Source organism: Poromitra crassiceps (genome assembly GCF_964638095.1).
Source record: "Poromitra crassiceps genome assembly, chromosome: 12".
In the NCBI taxonomy this organism is placed as follows: Eukaryota; Metazoa; Chordata; class Actinopteri; order Beryciformes; family Melamphaidae; genus Poromitra; species Poromitra crassiceps.
Window position 1 is genome coordinate 28,476,840 of NC_139632.1, and position 25,128 is coordinate 28,501,967.

At 42.8% G+C, this 25,128-nt stretch overlaps 1 protein-coding gene across 2 annotated transcripts in view; it reads left to right on the forward strand.

Moving 5' to 3' along the window:
- Positions 1-25,128, forward strand: part of usp13 (ubiquitin specific peptidase 13) — a gene marked incomplete at both ends in the record, with an annotated part of 34,354 nt that overhangs the window by 1,428 nt on the left and 7,798 nt on the right. For both annotated transcript variants that reach the window (XM_083648384.1, XM_083648385.1), the window contains 13 exons: positions 2,303-2,428; positions 6,531-6,591; positions 9,120-9,241; positions 11,052-11,194; positions 11,863-12,047; positions 14,030-14,127; positions 14,653-14,846; positions 15,111-15,182; positions 15,927-16,020; positions 18,038-18,163; positions 21,052-21,205; positions 22,136-22,310; positions 22,474-22,562. In XM_083648384.1, coding sequence (XP_083504510.1) covers positions 2,303-2,428; positions 6,531-6,591; positions 9,120-9,241; positions 11,052-11,194; positions 11,863-12,047; positions 14,030-14,127; positions 14,653-14,846; positions 15,111-15,182; positions 15,927-16,020; positions 18,038-18,163; positions 21,052-21,205; positions 22,136-22,310; positions 22,474-22,562 — 1,639 coding nt within the window. The remainder of the gene's footprint in view (positions 1-2,302; positions 2,429-6,530; positions 6,592-9,119; positions 9,242-11,051; positions 11,195-11,862; positions 12,048-14,029; positions 14,128-14,652; positions 14,847-15,110; positions 15,183-15,926; positions 16,021-18,037; positions 18,164-21,051; positions 21,206-22,135; positions 22,311-22,473; positions 22,563-25,128) is intronic.

Sequence of the window (25,128 nt, forward strand, 5' to 3'; positions counted from 1 at the left end):
GACTAATAGCCACTGGCCACAGGTTATTTTCTTTTCAATCCCATACAATGTGACAAACCATCAGGCCTTTGAGTCCTGTAACAAGCTAAGATAATGCGACCATGATGCCTCTGAGCTGACATGAGTGGCTTCACAGACCACAGGCATCATAACATCAAACTGGGAGTACAACCTCCTTGTCCTCAGTTAGGCTACTGAGAGTCAAACCGGTTCTAGTTTGTCAATAATAATAATAATAATAATAATAATAATAATAATAATAATAATAATAATAATAATAATAATAATACGTGTTTTCCATATAATTGAGTAACAAGAACAAGATAATTGTGCTTTACTTGAAACAATAGCAAATGTGACATATCACATTGTCAGCATGATATTGGGGGGAAAAAATATTTTGGGGTTGTTCTGTGGCATCAATAATCAGTAAACCTTAGCTATGACTTTGTGGCTTTTTGCTAGAAACCAGGTTAGTCAGTTACTAGCAGGCCTTTTCTTGATCAAGGGAAATAAGTGTGCAACTGTGCATGGGTAAGGGACAGAGTGGCGCCCTCTGCTGAGTGCTGACTGTTCAAGATCAATTAAGCAATATCACACAATAGGGAGTGCTGTTGTTGTACTGTAATATCGTTACGGCGGTGATTCGGTCAGAAGATGATCATAGCCATGATAATATTAAGAGTACAACAGCACAACCTCAAGTGTGATATTGATTTTATAAAACAGTTGTACAGTGTAAACAACAAAGCTATTCATCAAGTAATAATAACATTTAAAGTCATTTGAGGCAACAGTCTGTTATTTGTCTCTGCCAACAACAAATAGTTCCTCAGGAGTGCACTACCAGGAGTTGCCAAGCAACCACAGGTAAACTTGGCGCCTGCAGTTTCCCGAATGCAAGCTAGCTAAGCTAACGTCAGCTACTTTGTGGTTAGCACAGACGATTTCAGCTTACCGTTTGTCAAATGTATCCATATCGCTGTCCCTATAGGTGCACAAACGCTGCAGTGTTAGCGGAGTGGTATAAACACAGTGAAGCGCCCGTAATGTTATACTGAAATATCGATCGACACAGCTGGAATGCCTCTTCTCCAATCAAATTGCTCGGCTGGAACTAACTGTTGTAAAATGGACTATAAGCAACAAAGCCCTACTTACATGGCCATGGGTTAATCTCTGCTCATGACAATTCAGACCTCACCTGGGTCACACAACCCGGGAGACAGGCATAATAATGAACAACATTAGCATAAGAAATAATAGCAACCCTGGTGGTGCCATTCACACTGCATCAACCCGTGTCCGACCCTGGTCCGGTCCACCTTGACAGGTGGGTTGCCAAGCCGAGTCGGCCAACCCGGGTTAACCCTTTCAGAGACATAATCAACCTAGGAATAACCATCATTGGACGTCTGTGTGAAAAGGGGTATAACAGTCTTCTTGAGAGCGCACCTGCTGAATCATTGAAACCTCACCCTTACTTGCACTTTCAGCATGCAGTGTTCAATTTGACCTTGCAAGGCTGGGCAATATGCCCACAATACTTTTCTTATTTAGCATCCATCCATCCATCCACTGACAATTAAACTGTGATGTTAGATCTTTTTTGTAATCAGATTGTCATGATATTGCTTTGGTTTACACACATCCTATTTCATTGTAAACTACTTATGGTAGCAAGCAATGTCTAAATATGGTAGATTTATAATATATATTATTGTCAGTGGTATTTTTTTTAAAGGCATACCTTTGTGTGGATCCATACCATCCGCTGTACAAATATAAGCATGCCTCCCAGCTACTGTACGTGTGTGTTTAGGGATGAAACGATTACCGGTTTAATGATGAACCGTGATAAAATTCCTGGCGGTTACTATCACTGTTTAAAAAATTAATGATCATTAAAACTGTTTGATTACCACGCTTTGAAAAACACTGTAAATACTGTCCATCATCAACCAAAGTTAGCAACAGTCTCCCAGTCTAGGTCAGAATTTTCAATATAAAAGTTGGTGAAATTATTTCAGTGAGTGTATCAGTACTTTTTGAACATTGTTAGCCAATTTATAATTGTGATTATATGATAATGCTGATAACGTGCTACTTTTGGTCACTATAATCATGATATAAATGTTCATACTGTTTCATCTCTGTGTGTTCCTTGAATGTTTTTGACATGAGGCTTCATAATGATAATGATAGAACATTCACTGCGTACTGCTACATTTCCAATGCTTTTCCTTGAGCGTTGATCATCTGGTTCTGCTGTTCACTGCTGTCTGTTTGTGTGTGTGTGCAGGAGTCTGAGGGAGGCCTGTATGTGTGTATGAACACATTCTTGGGCTTTGGAAGAGAACATGTGGAGAGACATTACCGCAAAACTGGACAGAGTGTTTACATGCACCTCAAACGACACGTCAAAGAGGTAAGGCTCTCCGACTGCATCACATCTGACTGGGGGCTAGCATCATATACTATAGTAGTAGGGGTTAGGGGTGGGAATCACCAGATGCCCCACAATATGATATTATCACAATACTTAGTCACGATATGATAATATTGCGATGTTGTGATATGCTAGTATTGCGATGTATTGAGTATTGTGATTTAGCTAAATATAGTTTCCAGTCTGTTCATCTCACTTCAATAATTTTTATTGCAGCAAAATTGTCAAGTAGACAGACTGACCAACACAGGTCATAAAAACATAAATGTTGCAGCACCTGGTAATTTATAGAATAAAATATCACGATACTTGGCATTCATGCAATAGGATATATTGCCACACAAAATATCGCGATACTATGCTGTATCGATCCCCCCCACCATCCCCCAACCCCTAGTAGGGGTGGTGGTGGTGTTAGTAGTAGTAATAACAATAAGAGTGAGAATAATAACCTTTGTTTACATAGCGCGTTTGAAAACACATTTTACAATGTGCTTCACAAAAAACAAACCAATAATGAATTGAAGACAATATGAGACAATAAACACAATAAAATGATAGACATGAATCAAGATAAGAATACAACCACAATAAAATTGATAAAATCAAATGATGTATTGAGCATGTGAAATGTCTTTGCTAAGCGATTTAAAAGATGATACTGAGGATACTGAAGGGCCTTCCAAAGCCCCGGGCCCCAAGTGAACGGCAGCTGAACCAGGCTAATTTGCAAGAAGTGTCTCATATGCAAATGAAAGTTGTGAGAAACTGTGGCTTCATTTATGGCTGATGTGGCTTGTAGGCGTGAACAAAAATATTATCACATATTTCACAAATCGCAATATATGATGTGAAAAAGTAACGAGCGGAGCCATTATGGAGAAGCCACTTGAGAAGTGTGGTACTGCTGCTGTGTTATCATTATTAATATTTAATGTGACATAACATTAGTTCATTGCTACAACAGAGTGTCCCTCTTAATTTAATTACATAGATTACAGAGCCACTGGTTTCATATGGGCAAAATTAGAGGTTAAATTCCCACTGTGCAAATGAGTGGAGTCATGATACTGTAAGGTGCTTCGGGTAAAAAGGGCCACCCAGTGGCCTGAATTGCTGACATCATGATGGTATCATTTTGAACCGAGGATTATATCTAATTACATTGTGTCCAGGATATAGTTACATTTTGAATGCCCAGTCATCTTTGACCATTACACACAGGCTGGCTTTCAGTGAATCATAAGCAATAAAGAGGAACATTTTAAACTTGTTTTGACCTCTTCGTCACATCTGACTTTCAGATAGAGACCCTTTTTCAGTGTTTTGGTGCAATACCTAATGTTTTCCACTGTGCAATCAAGCAATCAGCAAATGATACCCCCCCCCCCCCATTGTTTTATAAAGATAATTGAGTGTAAACCCTCTTTCTTTATTTTATTTTTTATTTCATTTTGTCATTTACCCCCTTCCTCGTTTGTTTTTGTTTTTCTCTCTCTCTAAAGGCTTTTGCACACCAAGTCCGTATTTTCGTCCGAAATTGACGCACGAAAAAAAGAAAGAATACGACCTCATTTGTGTCAATCATCATTGACACACCGCGTCCGACAGTTACGTCCGTCATTTAAGTTTTCGGACGAGGTTCGATTTTTCGCATCAGTCAATAGATTTTTGCGAGCTGGGACCCGTCTGTGTTTTCAGATGACGGATTAAAAAACACGCATACGAAAACAATCGGACTGTGTGTGCAAAGACCTTAAGTCATTAGTTTGTGCTTGATGTTACTGTTTTGTCGGTGGGGGGTGGGTATTATACTAAAATTGATGATACTAGAATTGTGTCATACAGTATGTTGATTCTGTCACTTGTAAAATGTAAAACTCCAATAAACAGAAGAAAAAAAGTATAACTTCTGCAGCAGTAAGATGTTAAATACCAGAATCTACTTATCCAAGTATAATAATGTGCTTCACACTGAGTTACACCTGAGCCGTATACCACGGCCCAGCAAGCCCCCATTACAGGTTGATGGTGAACAACAAAGGCCTTAGCTGCTGCTGTGTTTCCTGGCTGGCTCTAATTGCCCTCAGATAAGCTGGGCTCTGTAAAGAGCTGCTATTTCCATGCCTGGATCTGCCCGACCTGCCAGAAACAGCTGCTCACATTCTGCTGCAGGCTCCTGTGTCTGCTGTCTTTTCCCAGGAGGCCACTTGGGCTACAGTGTGTCAGCACACTCTCTCTCTCTCTATCTCTCTCTCTCTCTCTCTCTCTCACATACACTCTCTCTCTCTCTCTCTCACACTATCTCTCTCTCTCTCTCTCTCTCTCTCTCTCTCTCTCTCTCTCTCTCTCTCTCTCACACACTATCTCTCTCTGTCTCTGTCTGTCTTTCTAACCTCTGTGTCTTCCTCTCAGCCTGGTGAACAGCAATCTGGGAACCCAGAGTCTATCAGTCTGACGACTAATAAGACCCTGGAACAGACGGGTGATATTTCAGGGTTTCCGGTGTAGAGCGGACGTCGGCACCAAGTCTCAGGCCCGGTTCCATAACAAAATGACTTTTGGGGCGGGGGTGCATCTGAATTTAGTGGTGAGAGTGCGTGCTGGCAACAGCAACGACAAATAGTATACAGGTCCCGAGCGTGGTCCCCGATGAACAGATGAGGTTTTGAAAAATGGTCTCATTACATGAAATGGCTACTATGGCGACTAACATCACAGATGAATACAAGTGGGCTCATTAAATCCACAAGAAGAGTCTCAGCTTTCCAGTCATACCCAATGTATGCTATTCTAAAACTGTTAGAACCCAATGTATGCTATTCTAAAGCTGTTAGAATAGGTGAGAATAATACATTTATATGAAGTGCAAAAAACTGCATGGTTTTTTGCCAAAAACTGCATGGGATTAAAGTGGGCATGTCTGTAAAGGAGAGACTGGTGGGTACCCATAGAAGCCATTCTCATTCAGATGTCTTGAGGTGAGAGGTCAAGGATAGAATGACATGGTTGGTACCAATGGATGCCTTTAGGGATACCAGTATCTTCAATCTAGCTTTAAAAATAAGCCCTCTACAGCCTCTGAAAGACAGTAATAACGCCTATTATTCAAATTTCAACTGAGGGTGCAAAATATTAAACTGCGGGTGCAATGCATGCTCCCCCTGTAGAACCAGGCCTGTCAAGACTTCCACTTCCGTGCACCACGGTCATTGTTTACAGTCTGATTGACGCGAGAATGGAGTTGGATTTGATCGTAGGTGTTTTAGGTCCAGATGACATTTTGGCTCATCTCTATAAACAGATAACTGCATAATGCAATGTTGTCAGACTGACGGAAGCAGAGGTTTTTGCGCGGATGTCCACTCTACAACGGTCACCCTGAAATATCGCCTGCCTGTCCCAGAGTCCTGTTAGTCGCCAGACTGATACTGCAGACTCTGGGTGCCCACATTGGGTGAACAGTTGAGTGGGCAGTCAGTCACCTGAACTTGATTAGACTGGAGGGAAACCAGTCAGTGGCACCGGGTTGTCTTGCTGCCAGTCGGTGATTTGGCAGGTGCACGTTTATGGTAGATTGACAAAGTGCATCACATTTTTTGATTGATTCACCCAGTTGTAAAGGCTGATGCTATGGATGATAAATCAATCACCTTTCAATGACAGGCTTGACTGTTGATTAGTCTGGAAAGTAATATTTTTGTGTGCGTGTTTCTGCAACAGTGGACAGTATGTAGTGTAGGGAAGAAGCAAATACAGGAAGAACAGAGAATACAGACAAAGCAGCCTGAAATACACAATGCTCATTGTACTGTACATGGCATCTGTCCCAGTCCACAGATCCACAGTGCATCACATGAGCAATTAGTTTTATCACTGGCTCTTAGCTTTTGACCATACTATGATAGAGGGGGTTTCCCCTTGCCTTGTAACCTGACCTGGCAACCGGAACGTCTAGCATCTATTTCTAACAAAATGACAACCATCAGCATTGTGCAAAAAGATTTTTCTAAGGTGTTAACTGTGATGAGGATTCCTTCATCTCATGTAAACTCTTCGTCTTCCTTCCTGTTTCCTACAGAAAGCCACAGGTGCTGCAGCAGGCGCTATCCCCAGAAGAAGAAACGGCAAAGTGTTTCTAGGTAAGTTTGTTTTGCCCCTAACTGTCAGTTAGGGTGGAGATGTACTTCCTTTTGGCCATGCGTACGCGTGTGTATCCTGCATGCGTTTGGAGCGTCGGTCGTGCACGTCCTGTCCAAATGAACACACCGCGTACGCTCCAAACCGAGGCAGCCGTCATACACACGTGAACGCGTAGTTAAAAGCATTAAAGCAAGTATAATACTAATCAAACGTTTGGATACACTTTCTCATTTAAGTGAATGGGAAGGCGTGTTCAAACTTTTGACCGGTACCATATCTCCGCCCTTAAGATTGCTCAATCGACCCTCTTTTCATTATTGTTCCCATGAAATTTAAACCCATTGGTGATAAAATAAATAAATAAACAAACAAACAAAAAGTCCAGCTCTGGTTGCAATATACAGCTTTTGCATAGAGTAGGAGTTATGGCATTAGGTTGAACTTGTTTCCTGTCATAGCCGAGCGAAATCTCATCCCTTACGACCTCATGTTATTGTTTCTGTTAGACCGCCATGACCCGCCAGCTGCCCCTCCAGCCCGTCTTTACCCAAAGCAACAGATATTTCCCATGTCGAGACCCCCCCCTTCCCCCCGTGCTCTAAATATAGCCCATTTATTTGTATATGTGGTTGGTAACTGTTCTAAATCCAAAGTGCCACATGCGCAGCCTGGCCTACTCCCCTCCTGCTCGGTGAGGAAGGGGGGGTTGGTTTACAGTTCTTCCCCGGCCTCTCAGCTGCTCCAGCCCGTCAGCCTCGCTCTCATCCTGACACACTTCCACCGCCGGCAGGCAGCCATGATGCTGTTCAGGGACCACCAGGTGTCTCTCCCCACAACCCCCCACCCCCCCTGTCTCCCCCGTCCTCACTGCTCGCCTGGTGCTGGAGGAATTCCTTCCATTCAACTTCTACCTGATTGATGTCCCTGTGTTCCTATCACCAAGCGTTTAATAGGCTGTACTATGTCAGTGGGAGGGGTTCTCTCAACATGGGGTCCAGGGACTACCAGGGGTCCATGAGGGGGTTCCAGGGGGTCCCCGACAATCTGATGAATTGTTAAACTTCACCATCACCACCATTAACAAGAAGATAACACAATTAGAGAAAAATCTAAATCATATCTAATGATACAATATTCTCAGGTTTGAGTCAGAGAAACAAAATCTCATCAAATGGGGGTCTGTGGCCCTAATGTGGCCTAAATGAGGGGTCCTGGATATGAATCACTGCATGAGGTCCACCCTCTCTGACTCAGTGTCTCTGATGTGGGTGTGACACAGCTTTTCGAGAAGGCCATCTCTGGACAGGACGGTTCTCGCTGACGTCCGTTTTGGATCACCCCCCCCCCCCTTTCTCTGCATCATCTCCTATTAGCGTTGATGCGACTGCAGGCATGTATGAATCTGCGTCTGTCTCCATACCAGTCCCATGATCTAATCCTCTAGCCAGCCGCACACCTCAGATGTTACCATGAAACCAGCGGGCACAACAACAAAGCCAGCGGGGCTCGCCGAAGGGAGAACCTCTGCTCCTGTTTGTCATGAGTCATTACACAACTTTAGGCTGGAGACAGTAAATCAAGAGAAGGCTGTAATGAACAGTCAACTTGGATCATCTAAATTTACATCAGCTTTGGCCAAGTTTGATATCGTTTTGATTATTTTGTTTAAATTTGTGACCTATAATGAACAGCACTTTGTTGGGCGAAATCTTGCAATATGCATTCATTCAGTTAACATTTAACGTCCCACCCTTATCTCATCTGACACTCCTGCCCAATGCTTAATAATACGGGTCATAGGTAGGACGTCCTGAACCTGGAAGGGTCATAAGTAGGACATCCTGAACCTGTAAGGGTCATAGGTAGGACGTCCTGAACCTGGAAGGGTCATAGGTAGGACGTCCTGAACCTGGAAGGGTCATAGGTAGGACGTCCTGAACCTGGAAGGGTCATAGGTAGGACGTCCTGAACCTGTAAGGTCACACATTCAAACCATAGGTAGGACGTCCTTTTCTCCCATTTTCTTCCCAATTGTACTTGTAATTGTAGCCCAAGTCCCCCTGCTGTCCCGGTTGTTGCTCCACCCCCTCTGCCGATCTGGGGAGAGTTGTAGACTAGCACATGCTTCCTCTGATGTGCAGTCGCCAGCTGCTTCTTTTCACCTGACAGTGAGGAGTTTTACCGGCAGGACGTATCGCGTGGTGGGAGGATCACACTATTCCCCCAGTTCCCCTCCCCCTGAACAGGCGCCCCGACCGACCAGCGGAGGCACTAGTGCAGCGACCAGGACTCATACCCCACCGGCTTCCCACCCGCAGACACGGCCAATTGTGTCTGTAAGAACGTCTGACGAAGCCGAAAGTACCACCGGCGGGAATTGAACCCTGGTCTCCGCGGTGTGGCTAGTGTAACATGTTCATTTCTTGCCTTGACGTTGAGTGACCGGAACAATGTCAGTCAGTGTTGTTTTCAGCATCAGTCCCTGTCTAACGGCAACTGAATGAATGTGTGCTTCCTCCCTTTGAAGATTTAGAGCTAAACCGTGATTTTAATGGCGAGGACTATGAGTATGAGGACGAGGCCAAGCTGGTCATATTCCCAGACCACTTCGAGATCCCCTTACCAAATATTGAGGAGTTGCCTGCGCTGGTCAGTGAGTCACTCGCTGCTGCACAGGCTCTGTGTGTGTCCATGCATGTTGCAGGGATGGTGCACATCAGTTATTCCCCTCATCCTGAACTTCATTTGTACACAGTATAGGTTTAACTGAGATGCACGTCAGAGTTTCCCCTATCAATGATTAGGCGGGTTGGGTCACCCTACCTCCAGGAGCTGTCAGTCTATGGAAATATATTTCTATCAAAACAAATTGTACATAAACCCAAGGTTGTGAAATGGTTCAAAACGTGTCTGAAACTCCAAAGTCACTTCTGTAAATCTATAAACCAGAATGTAAGCCGTGGTTACCAGTGAAATCCTTAACTTCCGACTACGAGTGACTATTTGTGCCTTCACTTCTCATTTTGCATCTCTGTTTATACATTTACAGATTTATTTATTTGTACATCCCATTATTTTCTTCTTTTTCCCCCTTAGAATTTTCCTTTCCAGTTATGACTACTTCCTGTTGTAGTTTTTCCTGAGGATTGTACCTGCAGAACACAAGTTGCAATCCTGTTTATAGATTTACAGAAATGACTTTGGGTTTTCGGATTTGTTTTTCACCATTCAACCATTTCTCACTCTTGAGTTTTGGTGGAAATACAAATATTTTGTAATCTTTCCACCATTGTCTGATCTCTATCCTTTTATGTATATTTACTCCCTATCTTGTTTTGTACATTTACATTTTCCAAAAAATCAACAATCGAGATTTTGGTGGAAATATAAGTCCAAATCAGCCCGCCTAAAACTAAGACACCAAGAAAACAAACTCTGGGGAAACACTGGTGTGCTTGTAAATATCACGTCTGGCTCTACAGTACATTGTATTGCTTGCATGGTGTTCAGTGTTGTCTCTATGCCATGCATGCACAGGCAGAGGTGCTTCAGAGAAGACTGTCTTCACTCTTGGCTTTAGTAGTGCAGTACACACTTCTCCACTTAGTACACTATGATGGATCTTTTTGGCATGCTGTGGTTTTTCGTTTGTTGAAGCTAAACACCTGGTGTTGGAGGAGTGATGCTACATTTTGGTGTTTTATCTGAAAATGTCATGCATGGTTATTCTCTGGCAAGATAGAAATGTTGAAATTTTAGCAAATGCTGCCCTCTCCTCTTATGCCAGATAGTCGCTCATGTCAGACATCTTCATGTTGTGTGTGTCCTGCATGAACCTCGAGTCATACCTCCAGTTTGGCCCTTTTCATTTACAGATGATATTTATGTGTATACAAAATGTTATGCTCCCATACGCGTTTCAAGCATGTGAAAATATTCTAAATTAGGGATGCATCATGATATATCGGCAATCATATCGGTATCGGCCGATGTTAGTAATTTTTTTATATATCGTATCGGTCCGATGAGCAAAATAACAGCAATGTTAATAATGGGTATTGGTATCAGCCAAAATGTTCATATTGAGAGGAAACAATGTGGTAAATCTATGATTTACTGGATGTGCTTTTCCAAATGTTTTGGAAATGGAGAAATGTGTTACTTTTTCCAACTCAGTGTTTACATTTGTTTTTCAGTATGTACAACATTTGATCATCATACAAACTTGTTTTCATACAGATGTATCAACATAAATATCAGTTGGCCATAACAGCAACGTTAATATCGTACCGGCCAAAGTTTTCATATCGGTGCATCCCTATTTATGTGGAAAATACACTGATATTAATGGTCAATTCAACCAGTTTTCTTAATCCCTTTCTTTGAGATACAAGACACTGATGAATACTTCATGACTTGATCCATACTTAATGTGGTTGATGTCCGTCTGTGCGTCCAGGTGACAATAGCCTGCGACGCAGTGCTCAACGCACCGTCGGCCTACAAGAAGCAGGACCCTGAATCATGGGAGGAGGAGATCCAGGTGTCCAAACATGCCAGGAGCCTCAGACAGCAGGACAACGGGGTCCGGATCCCACCCAGGTACTGAGGACACAGGCCACACCCACCTAGGTACTGAAGACACAGGCCACACCGACCCAGGTACTGAGGACACAGGCCACACCCAACCAGGTGCTGTAGGACATAGGCCACACCCACCCAGGTACTGAGGACTCAGGCCACACCCACCTAGGTACTGAAGACACAGGCCACACCCACCCAAGTACTGTAGGACACAGGCCACACCCAACCAGGTACTGTAGGACATAGGCCACACCCACCCAGGTACAGAGGACACAGGCCACACCCACCAAGGTATTGAGGACACTGGCCACAGCACAGCACCATGCCAGCCTGGACTGCTCGGTCAGCGCTTAACAGTGTTTTTATGGAACACTCCACTGTGTTGGAAGAGCCGCAACAACAGGAAATATTGCAACATTGTCACCTCCTTTATTTCTAACTTCTTTCACTCAGCAGCACTTGGGTCAACCAATCTAGACTCTGTAGAATTCTACTTCCACAGCTGGGTTGAGAGCAAAAGCAAAATCTTTTGTCACTTACTCAGTCCTGTCATGATTGTATGATAAAAAAAGGTGTGTGTGTGTGTGTGTGTGTGTGTGTGTGTGTGTGTGTGTGTGTGTGTGTGTGTGTGTGTGTGTGTGTGTGTGTGTGTGTGTGTGTGTGTGTGTGTGTGTGTCTGCTGGCAGAGGGTGGAAGTGTCAGAAGTGTGAGATGAGAGAGAACCTGTGGCTGAACCTGACAGACGGAGCGGTGCTCTGTGGGAAATGGTTCTTTGACGGGAGCGGAGGCAACGGCCACGCGCTGGAGCACTACAGAGAGACCAACTTCCCCCTGGCTGTCAAGCTGGACACCATCACCCCAGATGGAGCAGGTCTCTCATACTGATCCCCCCCTCTATTGTTTCACAAGTACAGAATCTGAGCTACAAAACAGTGTTAAGATTCATATTCTGGATATAGGGAGTGAAGATGACGGATTCAAAAGAAAAAGGGGTGATAACATTGTAACTGTGAATTGAAATGTATCCAGTGACGGCTGGTGGTGACATTAGGTGGGTGGGCTAACAAATGTGCCTTATACCCATATAGTTCACGCTCTCGTATGTGATGCTAGATACAGTAGATGCCAAGTTACAGCAACAAACTATATCCAATCTGGGAATCCATCAGTTAAAAAATAAATGTTGTTGTTGTTGTTTTACGTCTGGGCGCAAGCATGTTTCAATACCTTAATAACCGGAACCGGAACTCAACCCCGCGCACTTTTATGCAAATTTTACCCAGCACTCGTGCTATGATTAGGAGTGCTATTATCCGGATTGTCTTCGACCATGCGGACAGATCTTCATGCAAATCAAAAATCTACCTTGAGAGATTACGCTATAGCCTATACCAGTGGTAATCTCAAGCTGGGGTACGTGGGGCTCCATCCCTCTCATACTTTCATATGGTGGTCATTTCTGAGGTGGTCCTTTGTGTAAAAAGGTTGAGCACCACTGGCCTATACCTTGTTAGAGCAAGTGCTCCACAACAACAGAGAGAGAAGAGAGAAATACCCACAAGAATGGCCTGATGCCAAAAACACTTTGTATCTTTTCCTCCCCCCTCTCTCTCTCACTCTCTCTCTCACACACACACACACACACACACACACACACACACACACACACACACACACACACACACACACACACACACACACACACACACACACACTCACACATTTGCCATTTTGCCATTTTTAACAAAAACAAAATATGCAAGAATGATAAATGATAGACAAGAATGCTCTATTCGTGTGCTGTAGCCTACAGTATCAGAAAAGGGTCCACACTGTTCCAACTGTAACAACTAGATACGGCAACAGTTTTTATCACAACCATTTTGCAACACATATCCTGAATAAAACAACTTGGTAACCACAGCAAAAATAAGACAATAAGGCAATATGTTGTTAGACAGGAAAGCTAAAAGAAACGTGTGTGATGTTTTAAGAGGTCTATGTGGGATTAGCCTAGTTGTTGCCTGGAGCCCCTGGCACTGCTATATGGTGCTCATCACTCGCCAGCTCGCTCTCCGTGTTTCAACCATGGACTCAACACCGTTTGGCTTCAGTGCTCATTTGACAGTTCATTTGTAGACATGTTTTCACGTAACTAACGATATCTTAAAACGCCAGTGAGTGACTCAAGTCACGCTGATTTAATGTATGTATCGGTACTGTTTTCACCAGGAAAGAGATTTGACAGAGATTGATATTGTGGATCAGTCTCCTTCCAAGTGTTGTGGTTTTACAAACACACAGTAAAGTTTTGGCAAGGTTCCTCTTAAATTTAAAATCTGAAAATCCACTTTTAAAGGATGGCTTTACCGATTATCAACCCACTTTGTATCATTATAATCTCGGTAATATAAGCACATGCGCAGTGTTTACCTTCTCTCGCTCACGGAGAGAACCCATTTCCTCTTCTGGCAAAACGCCCCGTTGTGATGCGTTTTACGTCACACCGTATGGTATGGTCGACTGGCTGACAAGAACATGTAATTTTCCCAGTTCAACTCTCAAGTCCAAAACACATCGGCGCCAAAGTGCCGCGTTGTGATGCCCCTAGCACTCATAGGAAGCGTCACGCCATAGCAAGTCCACCTGACCACACACGAGGCGGTGCTGGAAATAGGACAGTGGCGTGAAGTGTTGCTGGGATTGTGCGCCGCCCGCCGCTGGTGTCGGGTTATACATAGAAAATACTGGAGGGTGAATGGGGCGGCTGTTTGAACACGCATCATGTGTTTTGCACTTCACTTTTTAAATCAATTGAAACATGTGGCTAACTGGTGTTTTGGCTTCCCTCAGATGTCTATTCATTTGAGGAGGAAGAAGCAGTGCTGGACCCGCATATGTCAGAACATTTATCACACTTTGGAATAGACATGCTACAGATGCAGCAAAGAGTAAGTTGAATCTGTGCGGAATTTATCAATAAGCTGCTTTTGCTACTCACATAATATCTCTATTATTATGTAAATACCAAACTAAAACAACAGTTAAAAGGCCACTTTGCCAATTTTCAACCAGCTTTGTTTGATCATTACAAAATCAATAGTATATATGCAAATTAACAATGCTTAACTTCCCTCCATCATGTTGCCTGGACTGAGAGCTCCCCGTACATTCACAGAACTTCCTGGTCTAAATGATGTCATAATGATGTCATTTCACTATCACAATCATTATTGCTCTCTCACTTCCTGGACCAAATTACATTATTGGACAGGAAGAACTGCAAATGAATGGGGAGCTCTCGGTCCAGGCAAGATGGAGGGAAATGAAACATTTTTCATTTACATATACGACTGATTTTGTAATGATACAAAGCTGGTTGAAAATCACCAAAGTGACCCTTTAATGCCATCTTGATGGACACCCAAGTCTTCTACCTTAAAGTGTTAACAGCAGGTCTCCTCTGCCCCCTGCAGACAGAGAACGGCCACCACACAGACAACAGCGCCCCCCGGCCGCGGGTCAGTGAGTGGGAGGTGATCCAGGAGGCGGGCATGAAGTTGAAGGCGGTGTACGGCTCGGGTTACACGGGCCTGAAGAACCTGGGCAACACCTGCTACCTGGGCACCGTCATGCAGGTCCTATTCAGCATCCCAGAGTTCCAGAGGATGTGAGTACAAGCTGCAGCCAGACTTCACCACATGGAAAGCATAATAAAAAGTCAATAAAACATCATGTGTGACTTAAAAATAGAAAAAGAACACCATTTAATAGTAGGAATGCAATAAAATCCATATATTTTGTATATGTAGTTTATATGTATCTGTTGTGGTGGTAGTCTCTGCTCAGCAGCACCATGTGGGTTCTGCCTTCCTGTGTGGCCTCCTGTGTGCTCCGTCTGAGGTGAGCGGCTGACATGTGTTTGGCTCTCTAGGTATGTGGGCAATCTTCAGAGGATATACGACTATTCGCCCCTCGACCCCAGCCAGGACTTTGCCACACAAATGTAAGTGATTCCAACGTTACATAATGCCATGTTGTAATACGCCAAGGTGTGATGGTCTCTTCCAATGACTGTCATGTATGAAAATTGAGATATTTGATGAGTAAATACTGCAGACGTGCATTTCATTATGAATACAGACAGTACATATTTAGTACAGTAATACATATGTTGTCATATAAAAGTGGGGCAAAATTAGGTTTTGTATATGAATTTCAGTGAACCCAACAAATACCCCCCCCCCCCCCCCCCCCCACCCTCCCAAGCAATTTTCTGGTAAATATCTGGTATATTTTGTCTGGTATGTTTGCTTGTATTTTGCTGAGGCCAAGATTAAAGGTAAATCGGGTCTAAGCTGGGTGTTGAATATCAGTTGTTAATCCAGAGTGTTATCATGTCTTCCAGGCAAACATGTTTATAACTTTCACTATTCTTATTGGAGAGAGCCTATCACCACTAATCAAGTCATTGATTATAAGATGAAAGATCAAATATGTGAGTGAATGATATTGGACTGGTTCTAAATGTGACTGAATGATATTGGACTGGTTCTGAAATGCTTCTGATGAGTCAAAGCACTTTTGATGTCAATGGTATTTTCTTTGGAAATAGGGTGTCTGTTTAGGGAGCGGGTGTAATTGTTCATATCTAAGAAAAGCAGGGGGGGAAAGGATAGAAAATCACGAGCCCCGAAACAGACTGACTGACTTTGTGTTGTAATGATTACGCTTTCCCTCTGTCCGGCAGGGCTAAACTGGGTTATGGACTGCTCTCAGGCCAGTACTCCAAACCACCCATGAAATCTGAGCTCATTGAACAGGTGATGAAAGAAGAATACAAGGTATTAGACTGGGTATGTCCAGCTCCCAATCTGGGTCCCTAACCCACAGAAGCATGTAAATACTGAGTGGTACTGTAGCTACATGACTCTTGTTGACCTGATGAAAAAAACTGTTTGGGGTTGTTAAGACAGAGATGAACGTTTTAACCTGCTGGTTTCAAATGCTATTCTAAGTCTTTTCAGAATTCATCTGTTATTAATACAATTAAGTGTGGATAGATTTTCATTGTTGTGATAGCTGCAGATGAGTTGATGGAAACAAGAAAATGTGATTTTGAGACATGTAATGTCAAACGTGATACTATGCTCTGAATTTTTTCACTTGGTCTTAAAATAGCTGTTGGCTGCTGTCCCAAATGTACTGCTCAGACTGCTTTTGACCACAGCTCTAATAGTGTGTTTTACTCTTATCGCTGCTTTATTTTGCTACCAAAAAGATCTCACACGTTATCTGTTGTAGTTGACGACTGTATGAGCTGCATTACTTCATGTCTTCTCTTAATTTCCTTCACAGCCAATTGATGGAATTGTTTTTCGGACATTTTCTTGTGTATTTTGCTTCACAAATTTGAACGGGCATGATGCAAAATCATGGCCTTTTCATCCACATAATGCACAACTGTCAGGAAATTAGAAGAGCAAAGCCATAGATTTCAGCCGGATTGAACCAGATAGATAGAGCAGGGCAACTGTCTCATTTGATAGTTTATGGCTGAGTTTGACAGATAGTTAGATAAATACATTCACAACAGAAGTAGACATAATATATCTCCCTATCATCAAAAATGCTAAATGTTACTTTATTTCTTGCTGCTGGTTGGCCTGTATATTACTATTTCACTGATGTGGTGGTACAAGATAATGCAGCAGTAATCTCGGCTACTTTTGGATTTATGAAATTGGTGCTTTTTTGTTATTGAAGATTATGAACATTTTGCCATTAACTGCCTTCAAGATATCTATTTGCGTCTAGTTAAGTTGGATTTACAATCACATTTTTACAGCACAGTTTTGTTGTCCCAGAGTGCCCATGTAAAGACCCTCAGGCTAGCATGAAGACTGCTGCTTTTTTGAGTAGAAACTTTGAGTTTGTTGTCTTTGCTAGTGGTGTTTTTGTATAGCCTCTTGATAGGCAACTTTAAGAGGTGGCTGATGCTGTAAGTGCAGCATGTGATCAGCACTTACTATTCCGTACCCTTAAATATTCAACCTTGAGCACTGCAATGTTCCTCAGCAGCTAACCGCTAAACCTGAGCAGATTTGTTCTCCTCCCTCCAAGCCCTTTAAGAACCATTAAAACCAGAAGGCTTTGCATCTTTTTAATGAAAACTCCAGTTGCAGCTATACTCATAGCAGCCATATTTCCTGAGGATTCACTGATAACACTTTTTCATTGTGAATACCATTTCTGGGTCCTAAACTTGAAGTATCGGCCAAGTCCTGATCCATTACTTTTACTCGACAGCATAGGCTTGAACTGATCATTTTAATTGATAATTTGATATTGGCTTTATCCATTCAGGGGGTCTAACACCCTTCAGAAGTCACTTCAAGGCCCCCCTTGTGTATTTCTGACATGTTACACACAGCTCTTCATATTGGATTTGAAGTATTCTTGGATACCGAGACCCTGTTTAGTCTGATACTGGCCAGACACCGGGTACCACTATCAGTTTGTAATATTCACTGGTGGTTTTCTGTCTTGTCTTATACTTAACTCTGAGGCAGGTGATTGGTCATGTGATTGGTCATGTGATTGTGATGTGATTGGTCATGTACAGTGAGTGTGTGTGTGACTCTGAGACAGGTGATTGGTCATGTACAGTGAGTGTGTGTGTGTGACTCTGAGACAGGTGATTGGTCATGTGCTTGGTCATGTGATTGTGATGTGTTTGGTCATGTACAGTGAGTGTGTGTGACTCTGTGACAGGTGATTGGTCATGTGATTGGTCATGTGATTGTGATGTGTTTGGCCATGTACAGTGAGTGTGTGTGACACCCACTCTTCTCATTCCAGCACCAACAAAAGGGCGTGTCTCCCAGGATGTTCAAGTCTATGGTCAGTAAGGGCCACCCAGAGTTCTCCTCCAACAGACAGCAAGATGCACATGAGTTCCTACAGCACATCATCAACCTGGTGGAGGTGAGTGGAACCGTGGTCTGTGCAGGTCAAATTATTTTCTTTTTCTTCACATTATTAAACAGGCATCTTTGTAAGCAAACGGCAGGTGATTATATTTGAACAAGCCATTGGCCACAGCCAATCAGTTATGTTTATGTTGAGGAGCCATATTGGTACATGTAATGTCATGAGAAAACCATTCATACTAGGGGTGTGAATCTTTGGCCGTCTCACGATTCGAATAGATTCTGATTCCTGGGGTCACGATTCGATTCAAAACCGATTTTCGATTCAAAACGATTCTCAATTCAAAATTGATTATCGATTCAGTACACAGGGGGATTTCAGGATCTACTCCAGTCCTCTGTGTGCTAAGAAAGGTGCAGTAGATAACATTTATTCATGCTAAACTTGCACAAACAAAAACTCTTTAGTATTTCTGGTATAGCTAGTAAGTGTTTCCAGGTAATGCCTACGTCTCTAGATGTTTGGTTTAATATAATCGGACCATCAAATTAAATTTCCCTATTATTACCATTTGTTTGTGGCCCTGTTACCCTCGCCCTGTTAGCCTATTACATACATTTCAGCCTAATTACCCAGATATACCCATTAATACCAAGCTATTATCTGGTTATTACTTTGTTATTACTAATTACATGGTATTACTAGTTATTACTTATTTATTATCACACTACATGCATGACCCCCCTATTACCATGTTGTTACCGAGCTGTAATGTAAAGTGCTACAAAAATAATAATAATAATTAATTAGCAGATCTTTTACCAAATGGATAGTTTTGGAATTAAATGTGAACATCTGGCTACATTTGAATGATCTTACACTGTTCCCATCAAGTGGTGTTCACTGGGTGATAATGGAAAGTAAACAGGAAGAGAGGCTGCCAAAAAACAAACAAACTTGAAATTACACCCCTATAAATTCTGTCCATGTGCTCTGATGAAGGTTACTTTAATTTTTAATTGTTGGGTAAGTGATAGTCTTCTCTTAATTGGCCACTATAAATTCTAAACTGTTTCACAAAATGGCAGGGGTTTGTCTGACCCCTGACACAGTGGGGGGGGGGGGGGGGGGGGCTGTTTTCAATGAAAGACAGCACACCGTCTCCTTGGTTTGGTAGACACACACTGGTGCTCTGAAGTGACTTTCTCAACCGGGTTATATATAGCTCAGCCCTCTCTGTTACACAGACCCACCAGATAATGCTTCCTAGTCTGCCTCAGACTCAGACCCGCTGCGTCCTGATGCTGAGATCAACAAAACAAACCGCTCAGATTCTGCCTGCCGGGCTTTCTCCAAAACCCTGTACTTCCTGTAGTAGGGTATGGCCCTATGATTTCCACAATGCAGAAAATGCAGAAGGAATCACAGAATTTTGTAATAAAAATGGAATTGACAGTAAAACATGAATATTGCCGAAGTTTTCATAATTTGGCTGAATTTGATTCAAAGAAAAAGGAACAAAATCTAAAGTAGGGTGTTTTGAGAGGGGGGTTGATCTTGCGTGGGACCCTTACGCCACCTTCCAACTTGGTTGTCACTTTGAGAGACATGTTGAAGAAGCCAAGTAATTAAAATAAATAAATCAACCATAACCCCGAAATTCAGATCGATAAAACTGAATTGTGGGGGGGGGGGATTTCATAGGGCCCTAGCTGAGCATTGACTTGGCTTGTCTGGAAAAGGACCTCAAGCCCCGCCTCCAACCCCCTTAGTGTACTTGCAGGCATCTCCAGCTGTCTGCGACCTAGATGCCGAGTTAGTTCGCCAGACATCGACAGAACCTGACCACCATCAGCAACTTCTCGAATACTTTCCCAGAGTAAAATTATAACGTGTATTTCTATAGCCGCTTAGAATAGACAGGCTGGACTGCCTAGAGGCCACTGGTGTGTTAAATCGCACTGCCGTCCCTCATCACACTCTTCAAATAAACACAGCCCAAACCTCAGTGACCCCTGCTGTTCAGACGCGGTGAGATGACATACAGGCTTTTAATGATACTAAAATATCTGTGCTCTGGGAAAAAAGAAAAATAAGGTGTAACACACTCAATTATGGAACTATGGCTAACCGGAGCACCATTTCTGTTGTGTGATTTTACGAGTTGCAGAGTTGCGTCGGTGTTATAAATTAATGTATTAACCCATTGATACCTGATGCAGCATTTGCGTGTATATCCCTCATTTGTGTGCGTATCCCTTTAAGACCGCGAACCGCGTTAACACGGTTCGCGGTCTTAAAGGGATACGCACACAAATGCTGCATCAGGTATCAATGGGTTAAGAGATCTGGGTCAAACAGTGTTTGCGCTGTTGTAATGCCAGGCAAGTGTAATAGACCACAGCAAAGAATGGCATGTAGATAGAGTCACATTTCAAACCTAGGTCTGTCATGTTTATATCTGTAGTTTGAGACCAACATATTCATATTGGCCTTTAAAAGGACAATACCAATATTTTTGACTTGAAGCTGCAAATAGACGATGTTTTGTGGTGATGTTTAACACTTTAATTTTGACCATTTGCAAGTAGGTAACAGCTTTAACACCAGGGGGTGCTAAAACTCGTTTTTGAAACCTGTGCTAATCAAATTCTTATAGATGGTTGGCTGCACTTCAACCTCTTGAACTCTGATTTCCCCCTTAAAATTTGCCTTAAGTAGCTTCATAGTTCTATAGAAATGTGTTTACATATTGTATGACAATGCTACATATTGTCCGCCTGTTCCAAAGGTTCAGGAACCTCCATCATATCAGTGGTGGACCATGATATCCAATATATTATTATAAGGCCAATATCGGCCCAGTATGCGTCAAACCGATATATGGGTCTAACCGTATTGTTGATATTCTAACCCCCCACCCCCTCTTGCTGTCTCTCCAGAGGAACAGCGCAGGTTCGGAGAATCCCAGCGATGTCTTCCGCTTCCTGGTGGAGGAGCGTGTTCAGTGCTGCCAGTCGCGCCGGGTGCGCTACACCCAGCGGGTGGACTACCTCATCCAAATCCCCGCCCCCATCGAGGCCGCCACCAATCGAGGTAAAGGACCCCTGTCACTCACACGTACACATGCGTGCACGCGCACGGCGTCGGGCGCACACACACACACACACACACACACACACACACACACACACACACACACACACACCTCACAGCTGGAAGCCACAACTGCTGTGGCGCCGGAGCAGCTGGCTCAGGTGGGACGAGCTCCCGGGGGAATCAGCAGGTCCTCATCTGAAAGGGTATGGAGGGTCCTGAGGTGCTGGATCCATAGTGAGGGGGGTGTCTGTGTCTAACAGCAACTGCATATGACTCTGATGATAATGAGTGCTTCCTTATCACAAAGTCTTGGTTTGACTTAAAACACACCATGGTATCCTATCCTATCTTCACTGTGCGTTGGCTGATTGCACTGCAATCATTAGTGGAAACATTGCAATATTTAAAGGTTTACATTTTCAAACATCGATGTATCATCGTCAAATTAATTGTTATGCCTTGTTATTATGACTGTAAACAAATGAGACCATGGTGGAGATGACTGGCAGCCTCTATGTCACATCAGTGGTATTGTTAGTGCTAGTGTTTCTCCAAATTAACAGCACATTTCACATAAACCCCAATTGCAAAGATGATGTTGCTACTTTAATTACCGGTAGCACCTTTGTTTCCTTTCATTTTGAAATTACTGGATGTTATGGAGTGTTGTGGATGTTATGGAGTGTTGTGGATGTTCTGGAGTGTTGTGGATGTTAACCTTTGTTATATTAAATTACTGGATGTTATGGAGTGTTGTGGATGTTATGGAGTGTTGTGGATGTTCTGGAGTGTTGTGGATGTTAACCTTTGTTATATTAAATTACTGGATGTTATGGAGTGTTGTGGATGTTATGGAGTGTTGTGGATGTTATGGAGTGTTGTGGATGAAACCGTATGTTATATTGCATTCTGTTTGGATTCTACCAGAGGAGCTGTTGGCATACGAGGCCAAGAGGCAGGATGCAGAGGAGAACATGCGGCCCCCTCCAGAGCCGGTGAGGGCCCGGATCCCCTTCAGCGCCTGCCTGCAGGCCTTCACTGAGCCCCAGAACGTCGCCGACTTCTGGAGCTCAGCGCTGCAGGCCAAGTCAGCCGGGATAAAGTAAGCAAGGTCCATCTGCACCTGCAAGGGCTAGTCTACACCTGCATGTCTTTGCATCATCTCACGCCTTTCAGTTCTAAGCAATGGCCTTTTAAAGAGTTTTGCTACTTTCTTCTAAATTCAGAAGACTCTTTTCGCTAAATGTTTGTCCCTTTCTCTCCAGGATGTCCCGTTTTTCCTCCTTCCCAGAGTATCTGATTATGCAGATCAAGAAATTCACATTTGGGGTTGACTGGGTGCCAAAGAAACTAGGTAACTGACTGAAGAGCTCTCTAACTTACCCCACTTAACACACCAGTGCTGAAAACATTGTTCTAGAGTTTCTCAGTACATTGCATATAACTCATTACATTCTACCACATTGGACTGTAGTCAGGTTCGCAATATGGCTTTTGCCGAGATCTAGGAGGAAGTAAAACATCCATTGATTGTTTTTCATTGCCCACTAACTTCTCAGTGACTCAATAGTATTACCGTTTTAATTCTGTGAATGCCCAGCAGAGGGCAGCATCACACTGTGATTCATGTTTGTTCACCCAAGCATCCCCTGTCCTTTTTGGACACACCATCTGCCCCACCTCTCACCCCACACATCCCTGGCAAATACTGCAGTTGGTTAGCTATTAATAGGACACAAAACTTCAAAAGAAAAAGCAGAAACTTGCATTTCACTTCACAGCTGACTTTTTTTGACATACTGTAACTGCATCTACAGGTGTATCTGTAAATTTGTTGTGGCTTCTTTAGAGCTAAATCATTTTGCAAGGTCACTAGTGACATATAGCCTGTACTCTTTACTAGGGGTGTCACGATACACTCAGTTCACGATACGATACGTATCACGATACTGGGTTCACGATAACGATACGATACGATACGATTTTAACAATATTTTTTTAAACTTGAATAATGACAATATATGACTGGAAAAGTAGTATTTTATTTGAAATGCACAAATACAAAACATGCTGTTGTGGGAAATTGTTATTACAATAACAACTAGAAAAAACATGAGATTGGACATAAGGCTTATCTTAAAATAGAATGAGTTACACCGTCACTTAGATTTACTTTGAACTAAAAGGTTTCTCAGCAGTATAAATTCTCATTATGCATCTTCAGTTTTTCTTCAAACTCAAACAACAAGACTTTTCTTAGTCTATTTTTTATGCATCTTCAGTTTTTCCTGTCAAGTAAACAGTTTTGCCAGAAACTCAATTGAATGGTTTCTCTCCTGTATAACTTCTCATGTGTCTCTTCAGAGACTTGTTCAACTGAACTACTTTCCACACATTGAACTTCAACAAACAAAGACGTTTCTTAGTCTATTTAAAAATTAAAAAAATTTAAAAAAATCGCGATATGAGATTTCATCTCAACGATACATCGCATTTCGTGGGACGATATATTGTGACACCCCTACTCTTTACCATATGTCATGGGTAATTCACATTCGCAAATCATGATCTCCTTTGCCATACTACTGACTACATTATGATTTAACTCTTCTTAACAGTCAGGCTGCTTGAATGAGATTAGCATTTTGGTAGCAACTTCACAGGCTTGAATCCTCAGTTACTATATTGTCCCACTTTCCTTATAGACCCCTTATACAGCTGTCAACATTGGAGCTGCGCGCGCATCGTGTAGGCAAAAAGCTGTGAGCCCAGCATAGAGAGCTGTGTAAAAGCCCCGCTGTCAGGACTGCTCTGTGCCCATCTGCGACACACAGTTTTAAGTTTTTAGTTTTAAAATGCAGTTCTCGGCTTACTACCACAGCTTATCGCCTAGTGATAAGCAATGTTATGCATCGAAATTAACGTTGTTAATGGGATATGTCTTACAGACCCATACCATACGCACTGGCGCTGTCAATTGGCCAAGCCTAGAGTGGCCAGCAATACATATCGTGCATTCCTTTATAACTGGGGATAGCGTAGATAATTATTCTGTAACTTGCAAAGATATATTGTTATGTTGATAATGCACACAACTCAATAATGACATTATGTAACGTTACTTGGTCGTTAACTAACCGAGCGATGTGGCTGAGCAGCCTACAGCTACAGGCAGCTTACCTGATTATGAAATGAGCACTACAAAGTCGGGCATTTTTAATGATGTCCTCGTTCCAATCAGTTCAACTCAATAATGACATTATTTAACGTTACTTGGTTGTTAACTAACCGAGTGATGTGGCTGTTACTAGCAGCCTACAGCTACAGCTTACCTGATATGAAATGAGCGAGCACTGCAAAGTCGGGCATTTTTAATGATTTCCTCTTTCGGCTTGCAACCAAAGACACCTACGGTTAGCATTAAAAGCAGTATGAGTTGACGGGATTCGGTAAAACTTTAGTCCTTGCTTTGTTGATAGTGTAACAGACTGTTCAGTGTTGTGTTGTGTTCTATTGCGTGTGTGCGAGGCTGTGTATGTTCCCTCGAGTTGCCGTAGAACAGGATATGTGGGGAGAAGCTATAACGTTACAGCCTGGCTCTATCGTTTATTATTTTATTAACCAAGTGTGAATAGGCGGACCCGAATACTCTGCTACAATACCTTTCCGATTCTGGCATCCCACTGCACAACACAAAGACATGTCTAGCTCGTCTAGTTTTCCAGCCAGTTGAAAACTACTTGCCAGGGCCGCGCGGAGTCTGTCTTTCTGCCTCCGTCTTGCGCATGTCTTGCGTGTCTTGCGTGATGTCAGTGTGACGTAGTCGTATAAGGGGTCTATATTCCCTTTCCCTCTTCAGTGTGAACTCTGAGGTGTACCTGATGCACGGCACAATCCAAACCTGAAGAAATCCCATGACA